This window comes from Pteronotus mesoamericanus, unplaced genomic scaffold (genome assembly GCF_021234165.1).
Source record: "Pteronotus mesoamericanus isolate MK-2021 breed Mesoamerican mustached bat unplaced genomic scaffold, CSHL_Meso_final contig_166, whole genome shotgun sequence".
Classification (NCBI taxonomy): Eukaryota; Metazoa; Chordata; class Mammalia; order Chiroptera; family Mormoopidae; genus Pteronotus; species Pteronotus mesoamericanus.
The window spans coordinates 1,238,938-1,258,906 of NW_026555066.1; the positions used below are offsets into that span (position 1 = coordinate 1,238,938).

Consider the following 19,969-nt stretch of genomic DNA (forward strand, 5'->3'; position numbering starts at 1 on the left):
GCTAAGGCCCTATCACTTCTTTCTTGGCATCCACCTACCAGGTACTAGGGCCTCGAGACCCCTGAGGGGCTATTCACCTGATCCAGGAGATGGAGCCTAGAAACATAGGCCTTCTCAGTTTGCAGGAGCTCATTGGCAATGTGGAACACCTTCTGTTGCACGGTCAACTGGAAAGGAGAAGAGGCACCAGCTGATCCATTATCTTGTGCCCTAACACTCAACCAAGCCCCTGGAATTCTCAGAACAACTCAAACGCTACTCTAAGTCTCAGAGATAACCCTACCTCCCACTTCTAGACCTATAAATCCCATAGCTTCATCCCTGATTCTCCAGTGTATCATAAAAGCTACTCCTCAATTCAGATGCCATGCACTCCTTCCCTAGGCCACTCATTCACCCAGTGATCTGCTCTGTTCATTCAGTGTAGTGCAGTAATTAGGTGTGTGGGTGGGGAAGTCAGACTTCCTGGGTTCAAATCCTAGCGCTCTCATTCCTTAGCTTGCATAAATTGTATAACTGCTCTGTATTTAAGTCTCTTTATCTACATATTCAGATAATAATAGAGCCTAAGTTCATTTGTAATTGAGACAATTAAATGATTTAATATAAATAAAACATAGCAGACTACAGATTAAGTAGTCTAGAAATGTTAGTTATTTATTCACCCACTCAGCTGACTGTTGGCAAAGGCTTGCTAAGTAGCTAGAGTGGAAGGAAAACACCGAAGTCTAAAAATATATAAAACTCATTGCCTGTTGGCCTGGTTTCCTATTCACTGGACATATATTTGCTGAGTCCCTGGCCTCAGCTGCCACATTTAAGCTGGGTTCTGGTGAAGCAGGCATTTCTGGCTGTGTCCTAACTTCTGGGTATGACTTAAGGATGCCTTTAGAAGCAGTGCCAGGCTGCCAGGGCCCAGAAGGAGGTTTCTGCTGCTGAAAGCCTTCATCCCCAGAGCCTCAGGTCCCTGGGGGACTCTAGCTCTTGTGCCCCTCCAGAGGCCAGCTGTCGAGAAGTCTCTCTGGATGTGAGAGACTTTCCATTTTACAAATAAAGAAACTGAGGCTTGTGGTGGGGGAGCAGACTTGCTACACATCACATAGCTATTGAGTCATGGGATTTTCCAGCTAGAACAGGACTTTAAAAATCCCCAAGGATGCCCATCTTCAGGTTGGAAAAACTGAGACCCAGCCAGTGGTTCTTCGATGAGGGTAGAACAATTTTCCAAGTGGGCATTTGGAACTGTGCATGGTCATTTTGGTAGTCACAGTGATGGGGGGGGCGTAGGGGTTTACTGCTCACATTTAGTACTAGGGGACCAGGGAAGCCCGAGGTCCAAAGTGGAAACACGCTCTGTTTTGAGAAGTACTGGGCTAGGAGAAGAACCAAGCAGACCAGCTAGGCTCCTGGTTTCTCCACATGGTCCTGCCACTCGGTGAACATGGGTCAGTACCTCCACAGACTCCTGTCTCTCCATCAGGGGCACTGGGATTTCTCTGTCCTTCTCATCCTCCTCCTCGTCGTCCTCCTCCTCCTCCAGGTCACTATCAACCTCCTGGGAGCTGGGCCGGTGGGGGTCAGCCAAAGCAACAGGGACACTGGCCAGGGCAGGGGGCCCGGGACAGAGGCTGTGGCTGGGGGGCCCATCCTCACTGACGAAGCAGGTCTCCTCGCTGTTGGATGGCGAGCTGATGCTGTCAATGCCGCTGTCCCGGTTGGGCACCTTCTCACCGTCCCGGGGCCCGGGAGCCAGCAGGAACAGGCAGCGGGAGGCCTCACTCTCGGGGAGCTGGGGTGCTGGTGGCTGCAGGGGTGGCTGTGGCAACATGGCTGGCTCTGTGGGACCTGGGCTGGGGCCAGGGGCTGGCCTATCCGAGGCGACAATCACAGGCTCTCTGAGGTGGGTGGTGGACACACATGGAGGCAGGGTATGAGCTTGACTGAGGCCTGTCTTACAACTGTCCTTCCTATCCCAGGTCCACCCTTACCCCTACAGGGTCCCCCCGGGACCGGACTCACCTTTCAAATTTCTCAATCAGTGAGGATACTGCGGCAGAACTGGGGCTGGCCTCTGCCCTAGGAGCCAGGCCCTTGGCCACTCGGGGGTCTGCAGGCAGCGGGCGTGATGGTGGAGGGGGAATGGGCTCAGGTGGAGGGGGCATCCGGGGCATCTGCAGGTAGCTGGGCTTCGGGGGGACTGAAGGGATGGACAAACAAACGAGAGAGGAGATACCAATGATCTGGGTTTGTATGAGGCTGTCATGGCCAACCCACAAGCTCCTCCACAAACCCCCAGTCTGCACACCTTTGATCCTGGCGGGCACAGAGCAGGCCTGAGGTGAGATCCAGTGTGCATGCATTAGCTCCAAGCCACAGCCTTCTGCCCTTAGACCATGGTGCTTCCTATTCTTCTAACATGCCTTCTCCTCTGCCACTGGCCAAGCTTTCCCTTCCTCTGTCCCCTCTCCTGGCCCATTTCTCTGCCACTCTCTGGAACAACTTACCCTGTGGCTTTGGGCCTGGTGCCCGCTTCAGTGGTGAAGGACGTTGGCTGGGGGTTTCAGTGGGGGGGCCAGGGTCTGAGCGAAGCCTCTGGGGACCTTCTGGATGAGGCTCGATGCTCTGGCCAGGGTCAAGGGACAAACTTTTAACCAGGATCCGGTTTCCCTGGTGCAACCCTGCAGAAAGGGAGAAACTTGGTGTGAAGCAATGGATGTTACTGCGAAGGAGACTGGAGAGTAGCACATCTTAACAAGTATCTGGGGTGTCTTGGGCTTCCCTGAGTCCCTTTTCTAGCCACAGTGTCTTTCTGGGAAGCCCCTATCCCAGCCCTTGGATGTGTAGTTAAACCCAGGGCTGTGGCTGACAGTTTTTATCAACACACAAGACCTTTGACAACAAGACAAGAGTTCTTTGTGATCAATTCATTGATTCCTCATATGTCACTAGGCATTATTTACTTGGAAATTTAACCAGGTGTGGGGGTGGGAGTGAGCACCCTATAGTTTGCTTATGTGTTTACAGGCCTTGTTTATACAGATAAAGTGGGTATGCTGAGCTGAAACCATTCTTTACCCTTTTTCTTAAGGTTCTGAGGACATGTGGATTTCCTTGCCTACAATTTTATATAGCTGAGTGTCTGGCAAGTGTTAAAATTGTATTTCACGAACAAAAGTTTTGCTTCTTAAAATCCCAAATCCGCACTAATCTTAACTACTCTCCTCTATACTCACACACACATACCCAGAGTTCAGGTCACATGAACAGCTTTAAGATAGCAACAAATTCAGAAAATGGGAGGCCTTTTTACACTGTCCCTCTTGCTTCACTGTGGGCTCCCTGGACCCTCCTCTGTCTTTTGTTCTGGGGGAGATGATGATCACACTTGGGAGAGAAGATTTGGTCTGGCTGCAGTAAGGGACACCCCCCTCCCATCCCACCAGGGATGACATGCCCTCAGTGAAGAAGTGTGAGGCTCAGGTGGGCTGGACTGAGCAGAGAGCTGTGGGGGACCTCACATGATCAAGAAGTCAGTGGAGGCCAGAACAGAGAGACAAGACCTGGATGGCAGGCTGAGGATCAGGGTGACCATCCTGCGGGCAAAAGGGAGCCGCAAAAGGCCATCATGTAGGGAAGGATGCAGGCAAACAGGTTAGAGAACAAGAAAGTGAGCGGCAGTCAAGAGCTCCCACTTGTACATGGTGTCGGTTTTGCCGTGCCGCAGCCACATAGCCTCCTCACAGCCACAGAGGGTATGTTACCCTGTGACATACACTCCTATGGATGAGCAGTAACAAATGGGCCCACTCAGTCAGAGACACATGGTGTTAATTAGTGTTTCACACAACTGCAGAGCCACATAAATTCAAATAACCAATCGCATGCCGTCATGCTCCTGAAAACCTGGTCATATAGTCAGAAAGACCCACGGTCACAACCTCCCATATTATCACACAGTCCCACGGTATTACACATACTGGTAACCATGTTCATGTACAGTCACAACAACACAGTCACAGCATGCAAGCCTGCCATTTCACAAACATTCTCACACAACAGTCACCCATTTATCATCATATACCCGCTTATATACTCTTCACACATGGTTCCACTAAGTCACAAAGATACGCAGTGTCACTTATACTGCGTACCTTTGAGTATCATACCAGAATATGGTGCTATAGGTTCACATACCTGCAAATGGTTCACACAGTTACAAAGACAATAGCCACACAGGGTCACTATCTCAGGTCAGATTCAACCTCAGCACAAAGTGACACATTACCATGTACCCAGAAACACAAAGACACAATCATACACACATGGCATAACTTACTCTGTCATACACATGAAACAAGCACGTCCATGATGTCCCTGGCTCTTAGGGGCTCAGTCTCACACACACACACACACACACACACACACATTTGCCTCTTGGTCGAATCAGTCACATGGCCTCTGTTACAAAAACACAGCTAAACACACACACAAACACAATACAGGGTCACATAGGCAAAAAAAGAGTCACAGGGAAATTTAGGTCTCCCAGTCCTGGAGGGAAGGAGTAGCCCAACCCCCAGGATTCCAGCAGCTTCCCTGAGTCCTTGACACCACATTGGCCACAGTCTAGCAGATAGGCCTCAGAGGTCTCGGCCATGGTTCCCTCCCAGTCCCAAAGGAACACGGTGCCCCAGGCCCCAGGTTGAGCCCTCTTCCCCCACCCTGTACCTTGCTTTGGGTGCAGTTCCCTCACTTCCTTTCCCACCTGAGCAGGCAGGGCCCTGGCTGGGAGGGTGGAGGTGTTCCTCTCAGCTCAGCTGGGCTGCTCACCCTGCCCTGCTCAAGCACATCCTGGCCTGATCCTGCCCTGCCCTCCCCCCTGGGTGTGGGGTTGAGGAGGATGAATCACCTGGAGGACGGCACATACAGAAACACAGTTGGAGAGACACATCGCCAGGGAAATGAGAGACACAGAGTAGCTGACAGGGCCAGTGATCCGGGGAGGAAAGCCAGACACTTCTTCATGCAGAGACCTTGCTCAGAGGTACACACATAGGTGCTAGAGTCCCAGGTGCTCCTTGCCTGAATGAAATTCATAAAATTTGGGACATCCTGAGTCCCTGTGTGAGAGGGGCATGGATTTTCAGCCCAGTTTCTAATGAGGGGATGAAGACAAAGAGAGGGGCAATGTATTGCCCGAGATGTCACAGTAAATCAATGGCAGACTTTCCGCAGATTGGTCCTGGACTGCACTCCTTTCTTAACCATGTTCTCCAAGGTAAGTCTGGAAAGAAGGGGAACCAGGAGGAACAGGGATGGACCTCAGTGCTTCACAAAGTGGCGAGCTGCAGTGTGGCTGGGAAGAGCAATGACCCCGAGCCTGCCTACAGAGAGATGAACAACAGGGTTTCAGTTCAGGAACCTAGGCCTGGCCAAGAACGAGTAGTGGCTCCACTGAGGTAAAGAAGGTTCAAGATCCTTCCCTCTCCTATTTCAGTGCTTCCCCTCCCTGGCCCTCTGCCTACATTTCCCTGTCTTCTATGTTTTCCCTTAGTGGAGCCCTTGGCCCCAGGTGTTACTCCCTCCAGGTGGCTGCATGAACCTTCAGCTCAGGTCATGACACTTACCTGCACAGTAACCTTCTGTGACTCCCATGGGGAAAACAGGAACTTCTCAGCTAGGCCTCTGTGGCTGCTCATGACCTGCTGGACTTTCTAGCTTCCCTTGGGTTCCTTTAATCCCCCAAGTATTTCTGAGCTCTGCTCTGAGCCTGGTAGACTCTGCTGGAGAATATAAGCATCCCATCCCTGCTCTATGGGCGCTCCCAGGGGAGCTCCTCCCCTCCCTAGATACCACAGCTCTTCCTACTGCCCCATCTCTCTCCCACCCAGCTAGGACCTGCATTGGTCTTCTCCAGCTCATTGTTTATGGTTGATAATCCATGACAGTCTCACATACACACAAGCACACTTACATCTATATGCCAGACAGTGTCCTCCACCAGGACTGCTCCCCTCAACCACTGTGGTCACCAGAGTCCCTAGTGCCCTCTAGAGTAGAGGCCACAAAGGGCCCCCACCCCACCCCACCCCACTCTCATAAAGTCACACCACCAAACCTCATAACACTTTGGGAAAATGCACCCAGATATATATCAACTGTGCACAGTCCTGGAAGACTTAGTGAGAACTTCAGAGCTGTTCACATGTCCGTGTGCAACATGCTTGGCACAGTGTACACACATAAAACCACCGCTACCACTAGGGCACCTCCCATCATCCATGGGAAGTACACCCTGGGCACTGCCCCCAGAACTGCCGTGGGGTACGGGTGTGGGTCTGCACCCTGACAGAAGAAAAAAAAGATAAAAAATATAAACAATAAACTGGCAATAGCCCTGACTGGTGTGGCTCAGTGGACTGAGTGCTGGCCTATGAACCTAAAGGTCACTGGTTCAATTCCCAGTCGGGCACATGCCTAGGTTGAAGGCCAGGTCCCCAGGTGGGGTCTTGCGAGAGGCAACTGATCGATGTTTCTCTCCCTCTGTTTCTTTCTCCCCTTGCCTCTCTCTAAAAAATAAAAATAAATATAGTCAAAAGAAGGTGAAGGGATTAAGAAGTACAAATTGGTAGTTACAAAACAGTCACGGGGATGTAAAGCACAGCATAGGAAGTGTAGTCAATAATATTCTAATACTATGTATGGTGTCAGATGGATACGAGATTTATCGGGATGATCACTTAGTAAGTTATGTAATATCTAGTCATGGAAACTAATATAATAATGTATGTAAACTGTAATAGAAAAATTAAAAAAAATTATTAAACGGCAAACAATGTACACACACACACAACCACCACTGCCACTAGGGCATCTCTCCTCTTCCACCGGAAGCAAACCCTGGGCACTGCCCCCAGCACTACTGTGGGGCGGGGGGGTGTGTTTGCAACCTGGCAGGCCCTCAGCAGGCCAGAGGGCAATCTTGACCCTGGCCTTCAGTGAGCTCCCAATCTCAAAGACTAGAGACTCTCATTCAGGAGCTCAGTGTGGCTCAGTAAGTGCAAGGGAGTCAGCATGTCAGGGCCTGGGGAAGCTCAGAGGAGGGAAAGGCCAGCCACAGGTTGGCCAGATAAAATACAAGCTGCCCAGTTAAATTTGAATTTCAGAAAAATAATGAATAATTTCTTGGTGTAAGCATGTCTCATGCAAACTTATACTAAAACTTACTATGCTATACTAAAAATTATATCGGAAATTCAAATCTAATTCTACTTTTTTGGGTAAATTCCAGCAACTCTAGTCAATGAGGGCTTTAAGTGAATGAAGAAAAGCCAGGTTTTCAAGGTGGCACCTGGGAGCCAGGGCCACCTGGACATTTGTCCACTTAAGCCTCAGGCAAACCGTGGGCTCTACCCTGTTACCCTGCACTGTGTGCTTCTGAATACTTGTGAGGGTGACATTTGTTTCAGGGATAACCTTGCCTCTGGTCTTATTATTAAAAAATAAAGTTAATAGCCCTGGCTGGGTAGCTCAGTTGGTTGGAGCATCATCCTGTACACCAAAAGGTTTTGGGTTCAATCCCTGGTCGGGGTGCGTATGGAGGCAACTGATTGATGTTTCTCTCTCACATCAATGTTTCTCCCTCCCTCTTTCCCTCCCTCCCTCCTTCTCTCTCTAAAGTCAATAAACATATCCTTGGGAGAGGATTAAAACATAAAACGAAACAAACAAAGCCAATAATTAAAAACCTGTGGTACTTGGCTATTCCAAAGATGAATGGTGAGATCACAGTCACTGACTGCATGGCATAGGTTAAGGCACTTCAGCACCTTCATTAGGAATTGCTGGTTCAGGAATCACACAGATGGCAGTTAAATCCCAACACCCCTACTTACTAGCTATGTGACCCTGGGCAAGCCTCTCCAGCTATCTGAGCATAACTTTCCTTGCCTGGAAAATAGGATAATAATCAAGCTCTCTGGTTCTGGGAGTCCTCGAGACAATGAAGGGAAAGGGCATAGTGTCTCCCCATCCACAGAGTAATGTGGGTTAAACTTGAAAGTCAACAGAACTGCACATCCGCAAAGACGTGAAACTACTCACACAGATACACTCACACAGATATGTAAACCCACAGGCCACAACCCAACACAAAGCCATTGACTCTGAGAAACACAAGCAAGCCAGCCAGAGATAGACACTGAATGCAGTCCCACTGTCCACTGACAGCTTCTCACATCAGGGCAGGATTCCTACTAGAGTTAGTTGGCAGTGAACAGACAATGGTGCCTCATCTCCCCATCCCCCTTTCAAATTCAACTCAAGCTATAAACCATACAAAATTGCAAAAGAAGTGTTAAAATACAACGGGATTTTGAATTTTCCCATGACACCTTATTGTTATTGAAATAGCAAAATCATTCCAAAAATTGTTTCTGGTTGCTGCAAGTCCCTGCTTGGTAGGTGCCCTGAGCACATGCTTCTGGACTTATTGGCAGAGCTGGTCTACCCTGTAGCTGAGTTTGAGGACACTGACTCTGGTTGCCTATTCTCAAGGGAAACAGTCCTTGCTTCTCCCTCAGCTCTTTCTGGGAATTTCAGCTCCCAGCTTTCCCCCTCCCTGGCCTGAAGCGCCCCCTCTCCCTTTTCCCAGCTGTAGCCTTGGCTTAATCTCAAGACAGCTAATAGGGCCTCAGGCTGGACCTCAGCCAGCCTGTTAACTTCCTGAGTGATCTAGGGAGTCATTTCACAGCTCTGGACCCCAATTTCTCCATTTGCAGAATTAAGAGAATGTGTGTGCTCCTCCTCATTGTGAGGAACTGGTGAGATACTAGTATAGGATGAAGGCAGTCCCAGCACTCAGGCCTCCTGATCCCCAGTGCATGCCCGGATCTCTGCCTCTCCAGGCTGAGAGGTAGGCCCCAGGGACTGCTGGAATTCCTGGGGGTGGGGTGGGGTTGGGTAAAGGGAACTGAGGGTGTGGAGAAGAAAGAACAACAGCAAATAAAGAAAGTGCCTTTTGGGAAGCCAGCTCCATGGGGGGCAGGGGAGTCCCGCAGCTTGAGGCAAAAAAGAAGGGATAAAGGCATAGCTCCTCCACCTCTTCCCACCTGCCCTTTGAATGTGGGGTTCAGTCCAGCTGTGCCATTACGCTTTTGTGGCCAGACTGCTCCCAGGCCTTCCTTGACCTGGCAGATGTTCTCTGAAAGTTCAAACACAAAACTCTGTCAAGTGTGGAGAATGCAGGGGGTACCCTGTGGGTAGCTGGAGGGTTCCTTCTCTGAAGCAGACCAGTCTTCAGAAACATAAGGACTGCAGAAAAATGAAGCCACCTTCTATAGTGTGAAGGCACTTTTGGAAAGTGGGAGCAATTCTGGCACATAAAGAGCTTCCCAGAGTGCTCCCTCCTGCAAAATGGAGAAATTTTCTTTAAAATGGAGGTCTCTTTGATAAAGTGAGGTGACTTTTGTAAAGGAAGGAAGTTTCTACAAATGGAGGCACTTTCTTCAAAGTGGAGGGACATTCCGTAAAGTAAGGAAGAGTTCTATAAAGGCCCTTTTGTAAAATAAATGACCTGTCTGTAAATAAAAGGCTCCTTGACAAAATAGAAGAGTCTTTTGTAAAATGGAGGGACTCTTTTTTGCAAAGTGAGAACCTTCTATAAAATGAAGGATGTTTCTGTAGACTGTGGAGCCTTGTATAAAGTGAAGACCCTTCTGTCAAATGGGACAGTAAAGCAAGAGGGAATGGTGAGGATTAAGGTAATCTAGAGAGCACATGCCTCTCCTAAAATATGCACCTCAGCTCCTCCCCTCCATCTAATTGTTGCATTGAAGTAACAGGGCCCTGTATTTATTTTCAAATCTTCCAATATTTTCAGAGAATCAGAAATCCAGAATTTTATGTGAAATCTCCCAATTTAAAAAACAACAACAGCGAATAGCCCTGGCTGTTGTGGCTCAGTGCGATTGAGCGCTGGCCTGCAAACCAGGGGGTTGCAGTTGGATTCCCAGTTGGGGAACAAGCCTGGGTTGTGAGTGGGTCCCCAGTGGGGGGCACACGAGGGGCAGCCACACATTTATGTTTCTCTCTCTCTCTTTCTCCATCCCTTCCTTTCCGTCTATAAAAAACAAAAACAAACAAACAAACAAACAAGAAAACAGTGAATAGGCCAAATGAAACTTGTGAGCCAAACTCCACTTGGAGGCCACTACTTTGCAATATCTCACTCAGTTCGATGGTCCCTAAAGCCCCTTACACCTCTGCTGTTTACCACCTGTCCTATCTTCTGTGCTATAGCTCTTGGGTGGCAGCCTTAGAGGCCCCCTCTTCCAGCCTCTGGAAGACCCAATCTCCTCTTGACCTGAGAAGGCTCAGGGAGCTGGCTCATGAAATACTTGTCAGTCGTTTCCTGAACTAGAATCTGCCTTTTGTTCTATCTGGTCCATTTCATGGTCTGCCGTGGGTAAGACACCTGGAGAAGAGAGCAGAGGATTATAAGGACTTTCAGAACTCTCTGGAACTTAGGGTGTTCACTTTTTAGCGGAGAATATAAGGTATGGGGATTCAACTGCTTGTTGAGCACTTACTCTGGGCCAGGCATTGTGTTGATGCTTCCCTGTATGGCACCCTGCTAACAAGCCTTTGCGATATTAGCTCCATTTTATGGATAAGGAAACTAAGGCACGGAGAAGCAAAATCACTTGCTTGAGGATACACAGCTAGAAGTGGGTGAGCCGAGACTTGATCCCAAGTGTGTCTATGTCCAGAGTCACAGAGCACATCCTCAGTGAATGATTGCTTGAATTGGGAGAAAAAAATCACATTGGGGGATAGGGAGAGGACTTTATAAAGGAGGTTGGTTTTGAATTCAACTGTTCAGGATGGGGTGTGTTTTTACAGGTACAGGCTGACTGAGCACCGTCCTGCAGGCAAGGGAAGAAAAGTGAGCAAAGGTGTGGATACTAAACATGGGGAGGTGAAGAGTGTGTTTGAGGGCAGAGTGAACAGATAGCCTGTGCTTGCAAGAAGGTTCCAGAGCAGGAAGGGTTGGGAAAGGCCAAAAGACAGGCAGGCACTGCCCTCCCGGCATCACCCACCACCACCAAGATATTAGTGAGTATACAGAGATGGACTACAGCACAGAAACACACATATATACACAATATCCACATACAGAGACCCACACGACGACATATCTAGAAACCTCCAGAGGCTTAGACAGCGCCAAGGTGACATACACCTAGGCATACAGGAACATATGACATATACATACTCAAAGACACACATGGATATACAGACACACTCAAATACACACAGGGACAAACAGAAACAAGGACATCAAGATATAAAAAAATCCGACCCACAGGGACAAAGACAGCTAGGCAGCCAGGACATGTGTGTGTTCATGCACACACACATACACATCATACAAACACATGGGAATATAGGCAGCCCTTCCCTCTTCTGGTTGCTTGATTGCTGTGAGGTCCTGGCTACCTCCTCCCTGCCTCTCTGGACCTAAGGCCAGAGAAGGATGGGGGTGGTTGCTCCACCCTCCCGGGAGGGGCTGGGGACTTCAGAGGACAGGAAGGGAAGGGAGTGGAGCTGCAGCTGGGAGTACTGGGGGCAGTAATTACCCAGTGCTGGGACTGCCACGCTGGCTGGGATTTCCCTCTGGGAGAGGACAAAGCCACTATGGGATGGCTCCTGTGACCCTTGCTGTGTGTGACCCCAGGGACCCCGACACCCACCCATGTCCCTTCCTCTCTCACCAGAGGCCTGGTCAAAATAAGAGAGTTGGCGAAGCAGAGATTATGAAGGAAAGAGTGAGACACTGGGACAAAGACAAGGAGGGAGAAGACAGGAAGGGAGACAGAGACAGTCAGAGATGCAGGCCGAGGGAGGCAAAGGGGCAGGGACCAAAAGGGCAGGGGCGTTTGTCGAACACGGCTACACTGAGCCGTGATGAGTGCTGAGGGCTTTACCTGGGCCATTTATTCCTTACAACAACCCTAGGTGGCGGGATGATAACCCCATTTTCTAGATGAGTGAATGGAGGCTCAGAGAGGTGAGGTGACTGACCCGAGATCACATGAAGCTAGAAAGGGTCGGGGCTGGATCTCGGGGGGCTCTCACCACTGCCTGACCCTGCTAGAGCCATGGGGTGCAGACAGAGATCTCTGAAGGAATTCTCCAGAGACAGCAGTCAGAAGATCTGTAGGCTGGAGTCCCTAAGAGATGCACAGTAAGAGACCCACACCATCCCGGCCTGCTCCCGGCAGCCCCAGGGTGCGGGGGGGAGGGGCCCTGTCCACACCTGGAACACATTAGGCGGGGAGGCCCCGCCTAGGGGAGCCCGCTGAAGCTGCATGGGGAGCAGGGAAGGTGAAGGTAAAGGCGAAGGCAGCGCAGGCCTTGGAGGCCCAGAGGAAGGGCTTCTATGCCAGCTGCAGCTCCTTGGGGCCAGCCCTGCCAGTCCTGCCTTTCCCGCTTTCTCCAGGCTCCTTCCGTCCATGACTTAACCCCTTCCATGCACAGGCCACGGGGAAGCTCCCTGAGGGCTAGAAGCTTCCAGCACAGCGCAGAACCTGCTGCTCCCTCTCTGGGCCTCAGTCATACACCTGTGCTCCACACACCCTTCCCTGCCTTACGCTGAGGCGGGGATGGGCACAGCTGATCCCTATTGGACACCTAGATGCCCTGTTTTCAGGCTCCTCAGACTCTGCACCCTAAAGCATACACCCCTACCTCAGCCCCTGGATGGCTTCTCTTCCTGCCTCCCCCATCTAGGAACGGCACCTCCATCCACACAGCTCCCCAAGCTAGAGACTGGGCTTTCTCCATGACGCCCCCTCTAACTCAACTCACACATCCAGCCAGACCCCAATCCTGCAGACTCGACTTCTTAGTAGCTCCACAATCCATACCATTTTTTTTCCACTCCAGCCTAACTGGTTTCCCTGCCATCCTTAGAGCCCTCTATAAGGTACTCTCAGCACCACAACCAGCTTGTGAAAACACAGTTCCCTTCAATTCCTGCAGCCCTGTGAAGGGTTCCCTTTGCTTTACCTCCAGGGTGAACTCCAAACTCCTGAGCATGGGGACAAGTAAGGCTCAGCTCAGGAACACTTCCCCACCCCCACCCTCCAGCCACAATGGCCTCTTGTCTGTTCCTCGAAAGTGCTCTCTTCCCCCTGGGGCTTTGGCAGATGTCTTCCAGTGCCCTGAACGGCTTTTCTGCTTCTCCTTACCTCCAGAGTCCTATTTTTCCTTTAGGTCTCAATGCAAGTATCCTCATTTCCTTGCCCGCCCCCTCCTCACATGTTCCTGCAGCATTTGCACTTGGATCTAGTTGTCTTTGTATATCTTCCCTGCTAGAAAGGAGCTCCACCGGGATAGGGATTGTGCCTGCCTCAGTGCCCATCCACTGCCTCTCACATGGCCAAGCAAATAGTACGTACTCAATAAACGTTTGTTAAATGAAGAAATGCCCTCCTTTCTCCCCTCTGTCATTTTTTTTTAATCCTCCCCTGAGGACATACTTACTGATTTTAGAGAGAGGGAAAGGAAAGGAGAGAGACAGAGAGGGAGAGAAGAAACATTGATGTGAGAAACATGCAACCCAGGCCTGTGCCCTGACTGGGAACCTAGCCTGGGACCTTTCTGTTTAGAGTTTACTGGACGAAGCTCCAACCAACTGAGCCACACCAGCCAGGGTCCCTCCTGTCACTCTTATTTAACTGTTCACCAAGTATTTACTGACACTCTATTATGCCAGACAAATGGGATGCATGACTTACAAGGGGGAAACTGAGGCCTTCAGGGGAGAAAGGAAGCCTCAGTGAACCAATGGCAGAGCCAGGAGAGCTAAGGCTTTTTTGCTGCTGCCCTTCAGCCCTGTCTCCAGCCCTGTGTGCATTTTGAGGCACCTTTTGGAGGTGTGATACTTTCTAGGTCCAAGGAACTGGGTATGGGAGACTAGAGAGGCTGGACTCACTTATCCAAGGATATCTGCCCTTGGCTGATGAGGGAACTTAACTCTGTGGGGCTGGCCAGTGGCAGATTGCGCTTCCTGCCCTCAATCCAGACAGGTCTTAGCCCCACCCAACCATGGTCGGCCAGCTCCACATCTGCCTGAGGCATTTAGCTAACTGGCCCCCAGAAGGGCAAGGTTTGAGCCAGTGTGGGGAACTGTTAGCTGCCACTCCCCCTTGAGGCAGCAGGTAGCACCAGCTGGGTCCTTACTCAGGCACAGAGGCACCTAGGTATGGGGGTGCCAACCATCTGCAACTTGGAAACTTCAATTCTTTTAGTCCTGTCTGTGGAAGTTCTTTTCCCATCTTCCCAGAGTCTTTACATTTTGTTGTGTTTGTCTAGAAGGCCCCAGCTGACTAGAAACCAAATTTGGGTCTTTTCTCAGACACTCCCCTGGAATCTCAAACTGCTGCTCTCCAAATTCCCCAGCAGAACCCACCACCCCCTCCTTTTATGAGTCCCCCCCGTTCTCCTTACCTCAAGCAGCCTCCCTCTATGGCCTCTCAGGATGCCCTCAACAGGGAGAACATCTAGGGAGCCACAGGAACTTACTTTATCAACGTGTGACTTAGTTTTCAGGAGTGCTGCCTCATTTCTTTAGTGGCAATAGCCACTACCCTGGGTATATGTGAAATGGGTCTCTTCCTTATGAAAATATGCTTTAAAAACTCCCCCCCCCAAGGCATTTCTAAGGCAATGTTTGGGCAAGTGAGGAATGATCCACCCAAGCAAGGGTGACTGCTACCTCGCTATGCATGTCTTCAAGAGTAGGACTGGCTCCCAGAACCATGCAAGCTCTCTCCATGATTGGCTGTGTGGTCCATGGTATGTGTTGGCGGTGAGAACTCCCAATATCTCTGGCTAACGCCTCTTTTCTGAGCTTTCCAACCCTACTGGCCACCTCCACCTGGATGCCCCTCCCACCATGCCTCTCAAACTCAACTTGTCTCAAACACAACTCAGTATCTTTCCCCAAACTTGCTCGTTCTCTTACATGTAGATGGCCCCACCACTACCCATCAGACTGATTCTGGACTTCTCCCTCTTCCTCGGCCTCTCTATATAAGCCACCACCCCCAAGGCCTGCCCACGTTAGCACCTAAACACCTCTCAGATATTACCCTCCTCACCTGCCACTGCTGAAACCAAAGCTACCATCACCTCTTGCTGGGATGACTGCAACCCCCCCACCGCCTGTCTCCCTGGTCCCATTCTTGCACCCCTACCATCCACTCTCCAAATGCAGCTATGGGGATCTCTCAAACACTCACATCTGAGCATGTCATTCCCCTGCTTAATAAATCCTTCAAGGGTTCCCCCTTGCCCTCAACAAAAAGTCACTTTGGCAGCCTTATCTCTCCACCCCTCCCAATTCTAGCTTTAGTCCCCAGGATGCTCCGTGTCTCAGTGCCTTAGCTCCCACAAAACTTCCTAAACTGCTCTCCATGCTCCTCCTAGCTCTACAAACCTTGCTGACACCCCCCACCCCCAGAGCCCTTCTTTAGAACTAGGCTCTGTTCTGGGCACTGCTAATGCCAGCAGTTCCTCTGCCTAGAGTCACAACTGCCTTCCAACTTGAACTGCCAAATGATAACCACTCATGAGAGCTGGGCATAGAGGGTAAACCAAGGCAGCCAGTGTTTGTGTATATGCGAGTGAGGGGCTGACTCACTTCTGCAGCTTAGATCTCATGCCTCCTTTTGGGGTTGGGAGTGAGTGAGGCCCACAGAGGGCCCCAGGGAGAAGGCCTTGGTGGCGGGGAGCCCAATGCATTCTCTGGGTCCTAATGATACTGACTCACTGTAGAACCATGGGTAAACAACCTCTCTGTGCCTCCAGTACTCCAACTAGGCAATGGGCTGGACTAGTCATTCCTACTCTAGGCTGTGTATCAGAATCACCTGGGGAGCTCTGAAAATATATTCTTGGGTTGCAACCCCAAGATTCTGGAGGTCTGGGGTGAAGTCTGGGAATCACATTTATTTTTTCAAAGTCAATAAGGGATTCTGATGCTCATCTTGTTTGGGAAACCCAGAACCAGAAGGTGTCTAGGGCTTTTCCAGTTCCAATTCTAACTCCTGCAGTTTCTGAGAATGCCCCAAGCTCCAAATCAGAAGGAGCCAGTCCCTGTCACTGCCCCTTTCAATTGGTTCAGTCCTTCTGCTACCCACGAAAAAATATCAGGTACAACTCTTTTGACTGTGGTAGGGTCAGACTCCAAGCAACCCCCTCATCTAACATCTAGAAGGATATTCTAGGCTTTAACTCCGAGGAATAGGGTAGGGTTCTCCAAAAATCTCTTTGAGCAAACCTACACCTGAGAAGTCCTTTCTGACTCTCTCCAAGCTCTCTCTGGCATCTCACTGGGTTATCTCAGTAACCCAATGAGGCCGTAGGTTTTATCAATCTGGGAAATGGGCATATAAACGATTGCCTCCCCACACACACCAGGAATCAGGGTAACTAAATGAGAAAGCACTTTGAATCAATTCAAGGCTCTTCGCATGGATAAGATATAAATATTTTAAAAAGCTCCTTTGCCCAGGATGGGCCATTTGGTCCTAAGGATGATGATTCAATAAAGGCCTCAGCAGTCTGAGAGAGGAAGTCGGGAAGCACACAGAAATCTTAACATGTGGACCAAAATGTTTCAATGCTTTAATTGAATGTCTCTCTCTCTCTCTCTCTCTCTCTCTCTCTCTCTCTCACACACACACACACACACACACACACACACACACACACACACCCTCCTTTACAACCACCAACTCTGCCTTCTCTGGGCCAATTATGGGTGAATGCTGTGGAGAGAGAAGCAAGTCACTCGTGCCTACCCCTGGGCAGGCTGCACAGTGGGGGAGGCAGGCCTCTCACGCCCCATGCTGCTGTGAATCACATGGCCCAGCACCCGCCTTGCCAGGGCCTGAGTAATTCCTTTGCCTCCTCTTCAGAAGGTTTTTCTCTTATTTTTTAAAATTATTTCATTCTGCAGGCTTTGCAACCAGTATCTCATAGATGCCTCATGGCATTTTCTAGATGAAGAAATTGAGGCTCAGACAAAGGAAATCACTCACCCAGGGTCACACAGTGAGTCACTTATGAATGGCTGGATGGGAGGCCAGATCTTTCCCTGACAACCTTCTTAGTCCCAATCATCATCTTAGAGTTTAAAAAAACAAAAAGACAACCACCAATTACAGAGGCAGGGACTTCATTGGGGAAAGGATCCTAGAAACTTTTTTGGGGAGGAGAGGAGCAGTTCAGGGTGGCTATTGTGAAGGGTAATTGGGAAGGGCTGGGGGAGTGGGAAGGCAACTCAGAATCAGCACCATGTACTGAGCAGAGCCCAGGGACCAGCATTGTAGACGCTGCTTAGCTACTCAGTTGCAGACTAAGAGTATTTGGAGGGCAGGAGTTCAGTTGTCCTCCTCTTAGACTATAGTTACTGAGGGTCTACCATGTGCTCCCTTTGAATTTGTTCAGTCATCTGTTCAACCAGGATTTATTGAGCACCTACTATGTGCCAGGCACTGCACTAGTCTTGTGGATACAAGAATGAACAAAGCAGATCCAATCCCCTTGACCTCACGGAGCTTGCATTCTAGTGCAGGGAGATGGGCAATAAACCAGAAGACACGTACAATGGGATCAGTACAGACTGCACTAAGTACGAGGATGGTAGCACACTAGCAACTGCAATGGAGACTCATAAGTGGCCCTACCTAAAGTGGTCAGGGAAGGTCTCTTGGAAGAGGTGACATCTGAGCTGAGACCTGTAAGATGAGGAACAAGCCAGGTGGGAAGCAGGGGGAAGAGCTGCCAGACACAGTGGAAAAGAAGATGCAAAGGTCCTGAGGTGGATGTAGCATGTTTTGGGATCTGAAAGAAGGTGCTGCAGTAAAGTGGGTCCACATGGTAAGTCTGCTCCACACAGTGTCTATCAGGGGGACTGTTGTCAGCAGGATATCTCTAGCCCACACTGAGGGAGCCCCTGAAAACTACCAGAGGTTCCATGACTAGCCAAAGTAATAACAGCAGCAAGGAATCCATCTTGTTTGCATTTTATGCTTCACTACTGCTACCTGGTGCTGGGCTACAGTCCCAAAGACCTGTGGAGTCTGGGATGTAAGCGCCGAGGGCCCCCAGGCGCTCAACAGCTCCGTCAGTGTAGCCCAGGAGACATGCACTGCTCTTCCTTTATGGCTTCTAAGCTCAGGTTCACAGAGGGATGTCCCCAGGTGGGGGAAGTCCTGCTGGGCTCCTCAGACACTCGGGTCTGTGCAGCGTAAAGGACTCTCCAAGCAGTGGTCGGTAACCTGACCAAGAGCTGCTCCACCTCTGCAAATCCAAGTTCAAGCATTTTCATTTCTCCTCACAACCATGTAGCCCTGCAGCTTTCCATTTCTGCTACAACTGGCTTCTGCCTACCCTGACCCTTCTGCTGTCTCCTACCCACCGGCCCCTCCAGTCCTCCCAACGTTCACTTCTTCCACCTTTCTCTCTCATCAGCACCTTCTATTCCATCCTTCCCTTGTTCTCCTCCTACACACACCTGGCAAAACCCCAACCCTGGATCAATTCGCCATCCTTCTTTTTTTCCACTCTTACTCCAGAGCTGATGAACAGTACAGGGGAAAATCACATAAGCAGAAGGCTTGGCATTACTTTCATGGTCTCCAACCTCAGTTTGGGGGAAGCAGAAAGACCACAGACTTTGGACTCAAATAGATCTGGTTTTGAATACTGACTCCATACTAGCTGTGTGACCTTGGGCAAGATACTTAACTTCTCTGAGCCTCAGTTTCCTCCCCTACGAAATGGGGCTAATAATACCTACTTTGCAGGAGGCTCTTGAAGATGAAATGAGAACCCATGTAAAGCACCCAGCCCAGTGCCTGGCACAATGTGGGCACTTGGCAAATGGGGGAGACCTTTTCTCCTATTCCCCCAAAACAAATCCTGTTTCACCAACCAAATGCCCCTTACTGCCTTGCAATCCTTCCCCTTTTTCTTGGAGTTCTCCCTCTCCCATTAGCCTCATCAGATAGAATAGAAGGGGGTCGGAGGGGTTGAGGGGACACAGAGGATAGAGAAAAGATGGGGGACAGAGGTTGAAAGGACTGGATGAAGGCCTAGGAAGGAGGGAAGGGGTTGGAGGTTGAGAAGATTCGAAGGGTTGGGGTTAGGGCCCCGAGGAGGAGCTTGGAGAACCCGAGAACAAGAACCCCCTCCCGATACCAGGCCCGTGGCCGGGCTCCCATGCTCTCTCGATCACTCACCAGGCCGGGGCTGCGAGCCCTCCAGGTGGTAGGAAAAGCGCAGGGCCCGGTGGTGCTGTGGACTGGGGCCGCAGGGCAAGACCCGGGGGCCTGGAGTAGCGCCGAGACTGGCGTCCGAGGGGCCGACAAACTGGGGATCCTGGGGTCCGCCGAGAGCCAAACCTGAGTCCCTAGGCACCGGCGGTCCCGGCTCCAAGACTCCAGGGTCCGAGTCGGCACAGGCCGGTGGAGCGGCGCCGGGGGAGTTCACGGTCGGGTGTTCGGGCTCAGAAGGCCCGGCGACCCCCAGGGCTCGGTGGCCATGCATGGCCCGGGCCTGGGCGCGGGGCCCGGACTCCCCGCTTGGCTCCAGCTCCTGGGGTGGAGGCGCGGGCGGAGGAGGCCCGGCGCCCGGCAAAGCAGTGGCTTCAGGCTCGGGGGGCGGGGCTGCGGGCTCGGCCCCACTTTGGAGCCTCGAGTCCCCGGCCCGGGCCAGCAGCCGTGGCAGCGGTGGCAGTACCAGCAGCAGCCGCGGCCACCGCCGCTGCCGTGCCAGGCATCGCCGGCCCGGGCCCCGCGCGGGGAGTGGGCTCAGCGGGGCCGGGGGCCCGCTGGGGAGCGCTGTCTATGCGGCAGCGGCCGGGTGAGGGTCGGGGGCTGCGCTGGGCGCGGGC

At 51.0% G+C, this 19,969-nt stretch overlaps 1 protein-coding gene across 1 annotated transcript in view; it reads right to left on the minus strand.

Moving 5' to 3' along the window:
* FGD1 (FYVE, RhoGEF and PH domain containing 1) overlaps positions 1–19,650 on the minus strand; it is a 38,060-nt gene extending 18,410 nt beyond the window's left edge. The window contains exons 1-5 of the mRNA XM_054565731.1: positions 19,317–19,650; positions 2,505–2,678; positions 2,020–2,197; positions 1,454–1,895; positions 78–167 (exon numbers count right to left, since the gene is read on the minus strand). Of these exons, the coding sequence (XP_054421706.1) occupies positions 78–167; positions 1,454–1,895; positions 2,020–2,197; positions 2,505–2,678; positions 19,317–19,623 (1,191 nt within the window). The 5' untranslated portion in view covers positions 19,624–19,650. The remainder of the gene's footprint in view (positions 1–77; positions 168–1,453; positions 1,896–2,019; positions 2,198–2,504; positions 2,679–19,316) is intronic.
* Between the last annotated feature and the right edge of the window lie 319 nt (positions 19,651–19,969).